The 13,420-nt window shown below is 43.1% G+C and overlaps 1 protein-coding gene across 1 annotated transcript in view; it reads right to left on the bottom strand.

Annotated features, from left to right (window-relative positions):
* Nucleotides 1–13,420, bottom strand: part of ULK1 (unc-51 like autophagy activating kinase 1) — a 151,033-nt gene that overhangs the window by 76,523 nt on the left and 61,090 nt on the right. The window contains exons 6-8 of the mRNA XM_030217452.1: nt 8,098–8,271; nt 5,796–5,869; nt 3,403–3,504 (exon numbers count right to left, since the gene is read on the bottom strand). Coding sequence (XP_030073312.1) covers nt 3,403–3,504; nt 5,796–5,869; nt 8,098–8,271 — 350 coding nt within the window. The remainder of the gene's footprint in view (nt 1–3,402; nt 3,505–5,795; nt 5,870–8,097; nt 8,272–13,420) is intronic.

Below are 13,420 nucleotides of genomic sequence, written 5' to 3'. Positions count from 1 at the left end.
TTTTACTAAGTGATATTGATATTTTCTCACGGGATGTTATAATAATGGCAGTAATCCACAGCTCATTGTCAGAATGCCCCCCTTCTTATCAATAAGTGAGCAGTGACTGGCTCAAGCACTGACAGGAATGGGGGACATTTAAACAAAAACAAACAAAAAAAGCTAGCAGTGGCCTGCATTGGTCCCAGAACATCCCTGGTAGTCTAGCAACCCCCTCTCTCGACCCCACTCAAACATAAAAATCTCTGGTGTCTGGAAGCATCCCTCTCCACCTCCCAATTTGAACACCCACTCCCAACATAAAAGCCCTGATAGGTTAGGGGGATGGAGGGCGGCCACTGGACCAACTGTAAGAAAAAAAAAATTCCCTGGCATCTAGGGGCACCTCCCCACTTCCAACCCTTCCCAGAGGCCCCCCCCAGACCCCCCTCTAGAGCATACCTTACGAGAGACAGAAGCAATGCACTCTCGCTCCTGCCACCACACTGGATACACCAAGAGGGGTCAGTTTGCCAAAGGTAAGAAGTGGCTTGTGGTAGTGTAGGTGCAGATTTTGGGCATGTGCAGAAATATTTTTCAGCGCACGTACAAGAAATGCCTTCCCCCCCCCCCAAAAAAAAATGGACGTAAGGCAAAATCAAAATTGCCGCATATCTATTTTGTGTCTGACCTTACCGCCAGCCATAGACCTAGCTGTAAGGAATCTGCATGGTAACGACCTACGCATGTCAAATGCCACTCGGTGCGCGTTCGCTAAGTGCATCTGAAAATAAAAAATATTTTCCAGACATGCGCCAAAAATGAAATTAACTTAAGAGGCACACGGTAGTCGGGCGGTAAATTCATTTTGGCATGCATTGGGCGCGCGTAGAGTCTTATGCGGCTCAGTAAAAGGGGTCCAAAGGAATTTTTCTCAGCTACGCCTGAAAGGAACGGAAAGATGGTAGGACTTTTCCATCTTTTATGGATGAAGATTAGTAGAAAAACTGAGAGAAGAGAGGCCCGACGCCACACAGAGTACACAGAGTAGAGCTATCTAAAGTAAGAATTAAAGTGGGAAATGACAGGGTCTGTCTTTATATCATTCAGGGGAATGAACACTACACATTTACAAAAAAGCCTACAATTAGATATACTGTATATCCCTTCACATCCTGCCCTGTTTTTTACTGGCTTTTCAGCTGGCAGGAATGAACATCTACAAACGCCAAAGGAGAGTCTGGGTGTGGTCTCAGGTGGCTGAAAAATGTTTCATATCTCAAGGAAAACATCAGCGCTAGAAAGTGTTTATGAGGAAAATATAAAAGTTCATATGTAAATACGTCTATAAGATGAGGTTCTAGATTAGGGCAAATGGGGTGGAAGAGTCATAAACTGAACACACACGTCATATACAACGTGTATCTTATTTTAATTTAATTTACTTTTGTAAACTGTCCAGAAAAGTACTATCCTGTTTAAGAGAACATAAATCATGTCTTTGCTTATTTTTAAAGAGTATCAGCCTATATGGTAAGTTCTGAGATCATCGCTGTGTTCGGCAGTAAGAGAGACAAACAGACCGGTTATCAAAAAATAACATTTTCTGATTAGCATTAACTATTTGCCCATGTCCTCTGTGAGGCTGAACAGACAGAATTCACTTTTCAGACCAGAGTGTTTGGGGATTTCCAAACAAGTTGTACAGACTGTTATCAACTTTTGGACTTTGAGCTGTCAGAGCAGCTCCAGGAGGTTCTAAAGTGATTCAAAACAAATTATACAGTGTAACCACAACATGAGGTCAAGCTCCTGGAAGACTTCATACTTCCTTTTGCCCCCAGCCTGGCAGGATCTGAATTACAAATTCAGCAGGACATCCACAAACAGACTGAGCCAACTGGCTCCCGCCTTACCTTCCGCTTCATCAAACAAAAGGATTGCGTCATGATTCTATAAACAGAATCTGCTTGTGTGCACCTTTCCAAAACACAGCCCTCGAAGGTTAGAGATAAGCAAGCACAGATAACTGCTTAACATGCAATCGATAAAACACGTTATGGCAACATAAACTAAAACACTCATTTCCTGTGAAAACCTATCTGCTGCTGGTAGTGGCACATTATATAAATGAACACTCAAAAGTATTTTTAAATTTCCCTGCTACATAGGATACTGAAAAAGAGTCTTTACAGCCCATGCTAGATCAAGCTCGGTACCTCTGCATGGGATACTGAAAGTCTTTATAGCTCATCCTAGAGCAATGGATTTTCTGTCCAAGGCAAACTACTAGGTACCTCTACATGGGATACCGAAAGTCTTTACAGCCCATGCCAGATCAATGGATCTCCAGTCCAAAGCAGGCTGGGTACCTCTGCATGAGATACTGAAAGTCTTTATAGCCCATCCTAGAGCAATGGATCTCCTGTCCAAAACAGGCTGGGTACATTGCCTCTATTTTCCCTAGCAAGCCACTGTAACCCATGGTGATCATTCTGCAATAGGAAAACAAAAGGTCATTTGTCTGCACCTCTTATGAAATTCTGACCAGCATAAATGTACACACTGTAGGGGCAGATTGGGCAGACTGTGAGTGGAATATGCATGTATGCACAATGATCATAAAACATGCTAATCTATATACCTTCTTAAAAATTATAGGCCTTCTACAGCAGGTTTAAGGAAAGCTGCCTTGAGACTGAAAATTACAGAAAAATGACTGGTTGCTTGAAATTCTTGTGTGTGCTTGGGGACCAACTGCTTCACAATCACTCTCTTTCCTGTAAGATTTATGCAATCCTTTGTGACTTGTTTGATACATTTAACCCTAAACAAAACTGCCCTTTTATGTAGGACCTGCTGTAGAGTCTGGCCTGTTTAGACAAGGACAGCCTGAGGTCTCTAGATTTGATTGCCAAATGAATTTACGTATTACTAGCCTGGATAAAGCTTTTTTACTCTTCCACACCCTGCTAAACCAAAGGATTAGGCATTTCAATTCAGGTACTCAAGTTTCATTTCTGTCAAAAATACTTTGTTCTTAAACCAGACTGCATCTTCTTTGAGCCTTTTACATTTTGATAGCTTTTATGGTAGTAAGAAAACATTCTCTTTTACCCCTGAAAAATATCCTTGTATGCGATCAATCCCAGCCCAGTTTTTAAACATAATACTGCCATCCATCTTCAACCTACTTTCCTGAAACTCAGAAGTCTAAAGCCTTCTAGAACTCTGTACCCCTCCAAACCCACACAGCAGAGATAGGAAAACTCAGCGAGTTCTCCACTTAGAATTCTGAAGATAATACAGACTACAAATAAAGTATTATTATTATTATTATTGGAGCTAAATGCAAAGTAGCCTCTGGATCCTCTTTAGCCAAGCAACCTTCTTCTAGCACATTGTCAGTGCTGTGTAACTCACCTGGAAGGGCGCCTTTCCTGTTAGGCACTGGAAAATAATGGTTCCTACACTCCACAAGTCAGCCTTGCCATCATAGTGCTGGGACATAATTACTTCAGGTGCCTGCGTGCCAAAGACATGTCAAACTGTTACTTGCCAATAAAAAAAAGCCCAATTTGATTCTTGCTAGCCACACTAGCTTGTGTAGTCAAGAAACCTATCCCACTGGCAAATAATAAACCCTCCCAATTTTTATGAACCCATCCTTTCTACTAACAATTCTTAACCCCATGCCTACCTCCGCTCAATCGACAACTGTCTTTGCCAACCAACTAGAAGTGAAATACTGTCTGTGTAATTGGTGGCATATTGAACGTTTGTAAATAAATAAATATCACAGCATTTACACACCACGCTGCTGCTGCTGTTGGAGGATGGCTAAGTGATGACCCCATTCCCAACATCTGCATTAAGGATTTGATGACCCTTGGGAAGGCACATGCTGCAGGTAAAATACAGACTCTCGTTGTACAGTTTTACTAAAAGTAAATACTTCTTTCCAACTGCACATGACACCGCCTTGCAGCTCAGTGCAAACAGCTAGACTCAAATAAACTGTTAAAATGTCAAAAGTGTTGAAAACATATCATCATCAGGGCTAGGGTCAGACACGCAAGGGCCAAGGGCAGAAACTCAGGAGGGGGCTCCAAAGCTTGTCTGTGGACTGTGTCTCTTTCTGTATGAGGTAGTCATAGTGCTCCCTGTTGCATGGGGGACTAGGCAACTGGCCTGGTTGCCACTCCCTAATGCTGGACGTGAATATCATGGAGAGAATGAATCTGGACCAGAAACGCTCTGGCCCACCTAAATTTCTTTACTGCCTGAGCATGACAAAATTGTTAGGCGTGCACTGTATCCATATATTGTTTGTTTGTTTGTTTATTTATTTACTATCATATTTAAATCCCAGTTGATCTTTTAATTCTCGGCAGGTTACAATAAAATCATACACATTCCATTGGAATAAAACAATACTAAACAAGGCAAATTCGTCCAGTCTTCCTGCTTATTTCTAGTGTGTGAGTCTAAACAGAGTTCTGAAAAAGCAATATAAATCAACCGATTTGGCCTTTTGCATGACATGGAGGCTTATTTTCAAAGCACTTAGCCTCCCAAAGTTCCATAGAAACATATGGAACTTAGCCTCCCAAAGTGCTTTGAAAATATGCCTCTGAGTGTCCGGGCTAACCAGCCCAGGGGTCCCCAATGACTAAATCCCACAATTGGCCCTTGCCACTGGCCAGCGTCACTGCTGTACTGGTTCTGTCATCATCCATAGTACAGAGCACTTAAGTTGCCAGTGGGCCTTCAGGACATACGCTGGTGCATGCCCATATGTTCCCTGAACTGCGCCTTCTCTATGGGTAGATGTGAAAAGTTTCAGTCTAGAGCACAGTCAAATCCAGCACATTTTTTTTTTTTTACCAGTGATTACTTTACTAGATAAGCTGATAAGAAGAGTCCCCCCGTCCCCCCCAATATTAAAAAGTTAAAAAGCATTTAACCGGCCAGGATCGGCATCTGACTGGTTAAATGCTCCATAACTGGCTATCCACAAATTTTCAGTGGAATATGGTCGGCTATGACCCACTGAAAATTCGCAGTGAGCCGGTTATATCGGGTGATACAACAGTCTATTCGCCGATTTTCAGCATGAGTTTGGAAGCCATATTTGGCCGTATCAATACCTGGAATATCTTTGGCCAGTTCAAACTGAACCGTCCAGCACTGAACATCGGCTTGGCCAGTTAAGTTTGAACTGGCCAAAAATAAACTGGATATTTTCAATGCTGGTCATTGGAAACGGCCTAGCATTGAATATCCAGGTTAAGCGCAGACTGCAGGAGTAAGCATGGCTAACTCCTATGGTCTGAATATCGGGCCCAGAGATTTTCAAAGCTTTTTCCCTGCAGGTATACAGCAAAAAACTGCCCGCCACTGCCTCATGAGATCTATTTGGTCAACCCTTAATTCTCACACTAATTTCTCCATACTTATTACATCCCACAGTCTTACGTACATTTAGGGACAGCATTCTTTAGGGCATGTTTCATTCATTTCTAGCTTTGTTGATCCCTTCTCCTTGGAGGGCTACAAAGCAGCGATTGCAAAATAGCACAGAAGGTGTCTTTTCAAGACAATGCAACTTATATTCCTGGCAAAACTGAACAAGTTTTAAAAGGACATTGTTTTTCTGTGTTCTTTCTCTTTACAATCCGATTCCAAGTGCATGAGTAAGGACTGCAACAAAGCGGGGTACTTGGCTAGCGCCCCTTCATAGCAAAATAAAATAAAACTCATACAGGCTGACCAAGAACCGACATGGAAGGAAATCTCTCAGGTTGTGTGCTCACCATGTACATGGGGGACCCACACAGCGTGGCGGCCATCATATTGCTCTGAAGGTATCTGGCAAACCCAAAGTCAGCTGGAAATGGAAACAGGAAATCAGCAACACTCACAAGAACAAGGCAGAGCACAGCACGACACATTTTCCGACTGTCTCCTAATAGCTCAGGTGAAGCAGCAACCACAATGATAGAAGCAGTTTAATATAAAACATTATCAACCAGGAGGCTTGTTTGTAGCATTCTGCAGCTGGATACCATCCTCATTCAAGGGGTCTTTTAAGCTTTAGTAAAAGACCCTCTCACTGTTATGGTGTCTGGGCCAATAGCTTATTGTTTTTTATGACGACATGAATTTAACATGCTGTTTATTCCAACACTTGTTCTAAACATAAACAGTATGAACAGATAAGAATCAATCACTGGAACTTTATTTTTCAGTAGTTATTTCTTGGGTGTTATTAGATTGGTCCTTGCATTCCACATGACTAAGATCCTGGGGCGCTGCTACATGCAACAAATGTTAAGTTCTTGAACCAGAAATTCAATTTATGCCATAATTCTGGGTGGGTGGGATTGATAAAACTGCCCTGAAAACTCCTTCCATCTCCATGTTACTACACTAGATTGGTGCAAAACAACCACAAAAAGTGGAAAGAACACAAAGGACCCACTGGGTGGATAGAATCAAACAACAAGAGCTGGATCAGGCTCTTCATGAACAGACTCGGGACGCCGGAATGGAATTATGGATGTTTATTTAAGCTGACTTGACATGGAACCATGTTTCAGCACATGCGTGCCTGCCTCAGAGTCTTGATAACGTATATCTGATAATCACCTTCATCGTTGATGATGCTTCTTGCAAAAAGAGCATGAGCTGGTCTTTAGAAAGGCTGTTGGTAAAAGAAATAATCGTTAAGTAGCATGTGAAATGTTGATATCGCAAGAAGCATCATCAACGATGAAGGTGATTATCAGATGTATGTATCAAGACTCTTGAGGCAGGCACGCATGTGCTGAAACATGGTTCCATGTCGAGTCAGCTTAAATAAACATCCATAAATCCATTCCGGTGTCCTGAGTCTGTTCTTGAAGAGCCTGATCCAGTTCCCACTACACTAGATTGGAACAGATAATGGAGGAATCTGGACCAAAATCCAAATTTCTTTCTGGAAAAGACTGTTCTCAACTGGATCCACTCAATACTGTTTTCTACTTTTATGAAGCCATGTCCAAATTCTTAAAAAGAAGGGAGTACTTCAGCCGGTGAGGGTAAGTGTTCTACTAACTGCCACCAGCGTTATTCCTAGATATTCAATCCCAGGCCATGTCTGGGCTTCAGCACTGAAGATCCGTTTTTTTTGCAGAGCTGGCTAGTGCATAGCCAGTTAAATTGATATTCAGCACTTAAGTGGCTATGGGTTACCACATAAAGGGGTCCTTTTATTGACGTGATCTAATGGATTAGTGGACGCTAAGTGATGAGAAGTGGGCATCTTATCATTTAGTGCACGCTAAACCTGTTAGTGCACTTTGGTAAAATATGTGGTTAACCTGGCCAAGTGCTGACTCCACTCCCAGAATGCCCCCAACACAGTCAGTTTTCACTTATGCACCAACCATTCATTTTCAGCAGCAATAACTAGTTAAATGCTGCTGGAAATTAGCGGATGGCCCGATCAAGTGATTTAACCAGTTGGTGGTCGTTTCTGGCCAGTTAAATTGCTTTGAATATCAATCCCAAAGTCTTCAATTTTCAACAGGTCCATTACTTCACATCAGCAATTTGCTGAACAATATTTACCAAACTGAGGGTGTACTGCCGCAGCAAACACCTCTCTAATGCAGCTCTCCAGCTTTAAAGCAGGGTGACAGGAAGATGGAAGTCATGTACTTCAACAGCAACACAGCTCTTTTGTCTATCTAGAGCTACAACAAACACCTCTCTAATGCAGATCTGCAGCTTTAAAACCATGACCAGGAAGCTGGAAGTCTGGTTCTTCATCTGCAGGTCAGCTCATCTGTCTATCAGAGGCTACAGCAAACAGAAGGGGTGATTTATTTCACCACACAGTACAGGAGCACAAAAAACTGATGTGTCAACCAATGGCATGTTCTTATCTCTATCTCCCAGACAAGGGGACACAAAAAAACTACTAAAAAATCCAAAGACTTACCAATCAAGTGCACTTAGCTTTCAATGGTATAAAGTTAATGTAATCTAACCCCTCCACCATCCTAAAATGCTGCACAGAATCACAGAAACCACCTGTCCCAGAAGAAGGCTGAACCTTTAGTGACCCACCTATCTTGATGCGGATGTTGCTGGGGTTGGATTTCTTGCCACCCGCACAGGACAGCAGGATGTTCTGTGGCTTCAGGTCTCGGTGGATGATGCCCTTGCTGTGCAGCATTTTCATGGCTCCAGCTATCTGCTGCAGGAAGAGTCTGATAGTGTCTTCGCTTAGGGTCCGCATAGCTGAGGAGGGGGAGCAGAAGAGGAGCACAGTCAGCAAAAGACATATTCAGGGCAATTCTATAACTGAGTGCCTACAGTTGTGTAACTGCATAAATGATGAGAAAATCAACTTGATGTGTGTAATTGCACTATAGGCTTATTCAATAAAATAGTATGTGAGTGCCTTGGAGGCATATTTTCAAAGCACTTTGGGAGGCTAAGTTCCATAGGTTTCTATGGAACTTTGGGAGGCTAAGTGCTTTGAAAATGAGCCCCTTAGTATAATAACATAGCATTGCCATACTGGGACAGACTGAAAGTCCATCAAGCACAGTATCCTGTTTCCAACAGTGGCCAATCCAGGTCACAAGTACCTGGCAAGATCCTGGAACAGTAAAACAGATTTTATGCTACTTATTGTAGGAAAAAAAAGTAGAGGATTTTCCCCAAGTCCATCTTAATAATCGACTATGGACTTTTCTTTTAGGAAATTATTCAAACCTTTTTTAACCCTGCTAAACTACCACATTCTCTGGCAACGAATTCCAAAGTTTAACTGCATGTTGAGTGAAGAAATAATTTCACCAATTTGTTTTAAATGTACTACTTAGTAGCTTCATTGTGTGCCCCCTAATCCTAGTATTTTTGGAAAGGGTAAACAAGCGATTAACATCTATCTGTTCTGCTCCACTCAATATTTTATATAACTCTATCATATCTCCCCTCAGCTTTCTCTTCTCCAAGCTGAAGAGCCCTAACCACTCTAGACTTTTCCTCACAGGGAAGTCGTCCCATCCCCTTTTATCATTTTTGTCACCCTTCTCTGTACCTCTTCTAATTCTGCTATATCTTTTTTGAGATGCGGTGACTAGAATCGCACACAGTATTCAAGGTGCGGTTGCACCATGGAGTGATAGAAAGACATTATTACATTCTCAGCTTTGTTCTTCATTCCTTTCCTAATATTCTATTTGCTTTCTTAGCCGTTGATGCCCACAGAGCAGATGATTTCAACGTATCATCAACGATGACATCTATCCAACAAACACTTCACTTTGAAACGTAATCATGAATGTTCTTATTCATATCAGGTTACCCATTATTGGAATTCATTGCCATTAGATCTAAGAAGGGAAGTTTTTTATAGTTCATTCTGTAAAAATTTTAAAAAAATTTTATTCCAAGACTATTTAATTTTAAATGTTGTATATACAATTTAGTTTTTTTTCTTTTGATTGTGCTTCTGCAAGTATGATTATTTAATTATATACTGGAGTAATTTTATTGTATACAGCTTTAGATCCATTGAGGAATTTAGCGGTACATCAAGTATAAGATTAGATTAGACAAAAACTTTCTTCACAGTTAAATTCATTTTAACTGGGCTCCAATGCAAAGAAATGAACATTTCTCTCAAAGTAATAATCAGCTCTAGGGTAGGGAGACAAGATCTCAGATTCTTTTTCAGGCTCACATTAAACCTGGTGTATGAGATGTGGCTGTTAGTATCCAAGCTGATGCAATAGGCAGATGCTAGAATCCAAGGAATATGACAATTTAGATCAGGAGATATAAGCCACATCTGGAAAAAGCAATGGTCAGTGTACATAAGTGGATATGACCCCTTCAGCTAGATTGATGGAGGTTACTAACCTCTGTACAAACAGACCTCAGAGAAAGAGCTGAACTTTTAACACCCTCTGGCCAAACTTATGTCTATTGCTCTTCCAGCTGTCCTTGGGTGCAGCTTAACTGTGGCTGGCCTGGCATCAAACCCTCTGCTGCATTGTTTGAGGCTGGAGAGGAGGAATCCTTATAGAAACAAAAGCTGACACCAGAGAACTTGAAAATATCAAAAACATGGGGGAATTATGGCCAATGAAACAGAAAAACAAACTAAAAAAAAATTCCCATTCTGGTTTTACAGGGATGACGAGGTAGGGGGAAAAAGGACTCTACACTGTCCTATTTCACTTACAGCGAAGTATAATTATGGGAGGCGTCCAATGAAGCCTGAGGTTTTGTCCTATTTCTAAGGTTCATAAGCTGCCACACACATTGTGCAATGCAGTGTCTCTGGGCTTTATTACTGCACCAGACAGGCATAATTAATGCACACTCAACCTGCCTCACCATAGAGAGAGAATCAGGGTGCCATCAACTGCCAAACTGAAGGGGAGGCATCTCCTCTGACTACCAGACCTGCTACCTGCTTTTCAGGCTCACAGAGCTGTGAGTCAAGACAGCGCAATCACTTCCTTACTCTCCTCCAATGGTAGGCACAGAAATTAATAGGACAGGGGTAAGAGGTTCCAGCTTAATGTGCCAGGCACTTAGGATTGCATGAGATCCAAGCACATTTTTAAGGATTATGCAAAGTTCAAGCAATTTACTTCAGCTGAACAGTTCTTTCAGACAGTTAAACCTCTCACACAAGGTTTAGGGAGGGGTGGGGATGGAATGTTATACTTGGGAAATATCAAGCAAAGGAAATTAACACCCAGTTGAAAGTGCTTCATTCCTTGATCTCAGTCCCATCCTGAACAATGGCCACTAGAGGTCAAGTGCTTGTTTTCCTAAGCAGCATTCCTTTTGATGGCCTGAAATTATAACTTTCTTATTCCTAGTACTACCAGAGAAGGCCTTACCATTGAGGACGGGGTGAGCAACCACAGTCCTTGAGGGCTACAACACAATCAGGTTTTCAAGATTTCTATAATGAATATGCATGAGATCTATTTGCATACAGTGGGAAGCAGTATATGCAAATCAATCTCATGCATATTCATTGCGGAAATCTTGAAAACGCGACTAGGTTGAGGCCCTCGAGGACTGTGGTTGCCCACTCCTGATTTAGGGACTGTGTTTTTCCATACACAGTCTTGTATTTCAACCCCTACTGACATATGCAAATGAGGCCCCATAATTAATCTGTGTACATGGTCCTCCATTCCGCTGGCTGTCCCAAGGAAGGTGGCACCGTATACATATACATAAGTAGGGTTACCATCAGGCTTATTTTCGAAAGAGAAGGGCGCCCATCTTTCGACACAAATCGGGAGATGGGCGTCCTTCTCTCAGGGTCGCCCAAATCGGCATAATCAAAAGCCGATTTTGGGCATCCCCAAATGCTTCCCGTCGTGGGGACGACCAAAGTTCCCGGGGGTGTGTCGGAGGCGTAGCAAAGGCGGGACCTGGGCGTGCCTAACAGATGGGCGTCCTCGAGCAATAATGAAAAAAAGAAGGGCGTCCCTGACGAGCACTTGGGCGACTTTACTTGGTCCATTTTTTCTTATGACCAAGCCTCAAAATGGTGCGCAAACTGACCAGATGACTACCGGAGGGAATTGGGGATGACCTCCTCTGACTCCCCCAGTGGTGACTAACCCCCATCCCACCCTGAAAAAAACAACTTTAAAAACTTTTTTTGCCAGCCTGAAATGTCATACTCAGGTCCATCGCAGCAGTATGCAGGTCCCTGGGACGGGAGGTATGTGTGTGTCAGCGGAGGCAAAGCGAAGATGTGGACGTCCTTCTTTCAAACATTTTGGACGTCCTGAACTGCCCCCCCCCCCCCCACAGGGATGGCCAAATTTCAAGGGAGTGGAGTGGAGGAATGGCCTAGTGGTTAGAGCACTGGTCTTGCAATCCAGAGGTGGCTGGTTTAAATCCCACTGCTGCTACTTGTGATCCAAAATCCAAATAAATAAAGGGGGTGTCGGAGGCACAGCAGGCATGGATGTCCTTCTCACAGAAACATCCACATTTTGGACGTCCTGAACTGCCATCGCAGGGACGGAGGCATAGCGAAGGACATCCTCAACTGCCGTCGCAGGGACGGAGGCATAGCGAAGGACGTCCTCAACTGCCGTTGCAGGGACGGAGGCATAGCGAAGGACGTCCTCAACTGCCACTGCAGGGACAGAGGCATAGCGGACATCCTCAACTGCTGTCGCAGGTACGGAGGCATACCAAAGGACGTCCTTCACCCATATTGTAAAAAAAAAAAAAAAAAGACGTCCCTGATGAGCACTTGGACATTTTCACCTGGCCTTGTATTTTTCTAAGGTTGTAGATGGCAATTTATTTAAGGTTGTAGACGGCTATTATACACGCAACTTGTCTGCATGTATGAAGCCACCTTTGGCATGCGCAGAGCAGCCATGCATAATGCTTGGCTGCTCTGCACTGGCTTCCCCTCCTTAGGAAGGAAATCGTGCTAACAGTGAGCAGCTCATTTGCATGCGATTTCCTTCATGCATACCCATTCCTTTCCGAATCGCTAAGGGATTGGTAAGGGAAGGGCTTTTTCTGTTCAGTTAGTGCATCAGTTAGTCCACTGCAGTGCCCCCTAGGGTGCCCGGTTGGTGTCCTGGCATCTCAGGGGGACCAGTGCACTACAAACCTTGGCTCCCCCCATGACCAAATGAGTTGGATTTGGTCATTTTTGAGATGGGCGTCCTCGGTTTCCATTATGGCCGAAAACCGGGGACGACCATCTCTAAGGTCGACCATCTCAACATTTAGGTCGACCATCTCTAAGGTCGACCTAAATGTTGAGATTTGGGCGTCCCCGACCGTATTATCGAAAAAAAGATGGCCGCTCATCTTGTTTCGATAATATGGGTTTCCCCGCCCCTTCGCGGGGACATCCTGCGAGGACGCCCTCAGGAAAACTTGGGTGCCCCGATCGATTATGCCCCTCCACACGTCCTCTTACGAGGAAATGTCCTACTTTTGGACTTCTTCAGATACGTCCTCCAGGTTTTTTAATTTTTAGGAAAATATCCACTTTTCTTTTTATGTGTCTATGACCAACATACCTAGCCACATAATGAGAGAAAGCATCTCTGACCTATTAGTCAGTCTGGACACATGGGGGTGCTAACGAGAGAACGGCATTGCTGATCTCCTCTCTGTTTTTCTGCTGGTTGAATTCAAAGAGGTTTTATGACAGGAGATGGCATGAGCCCATCTGGCCCATTCAGTGGGCGGAGCTTGCCACCATATTGTATGACCCTCAAACATTCAAAGATGCTATTGAAAGCAGTAGCAAACTTGTGAGCTTTATGATTATTTATATATGGGTTTTTTTTTAATTTGACAGCTTCCCATATGTAACCCAAGGTTTGTTTTGTTTCTTTTTACCTTGGAAGGGGGTCTTGGTAGG

The sequence above is a fragment of the Microcaecilia unicolor genome, chromosome 11, assembly GCF_901765095.1.
Source record: "Microcaecilia unicolor chromosome 11, aMicUni1.1, whole genome shotgun sequence".
Lineage (NCBI taxonomy): Eukaryota > Metazoa > Chordata > Amphibia > Gymnophiona > Siphonopidae > Microcaecilia > Microcaecilia unicolor.
The sequence above is the reverse complement of the archived record's forward strand: the minus strand, read 5'-3'. Positions and strand labels throughout refer to the sequence as shown.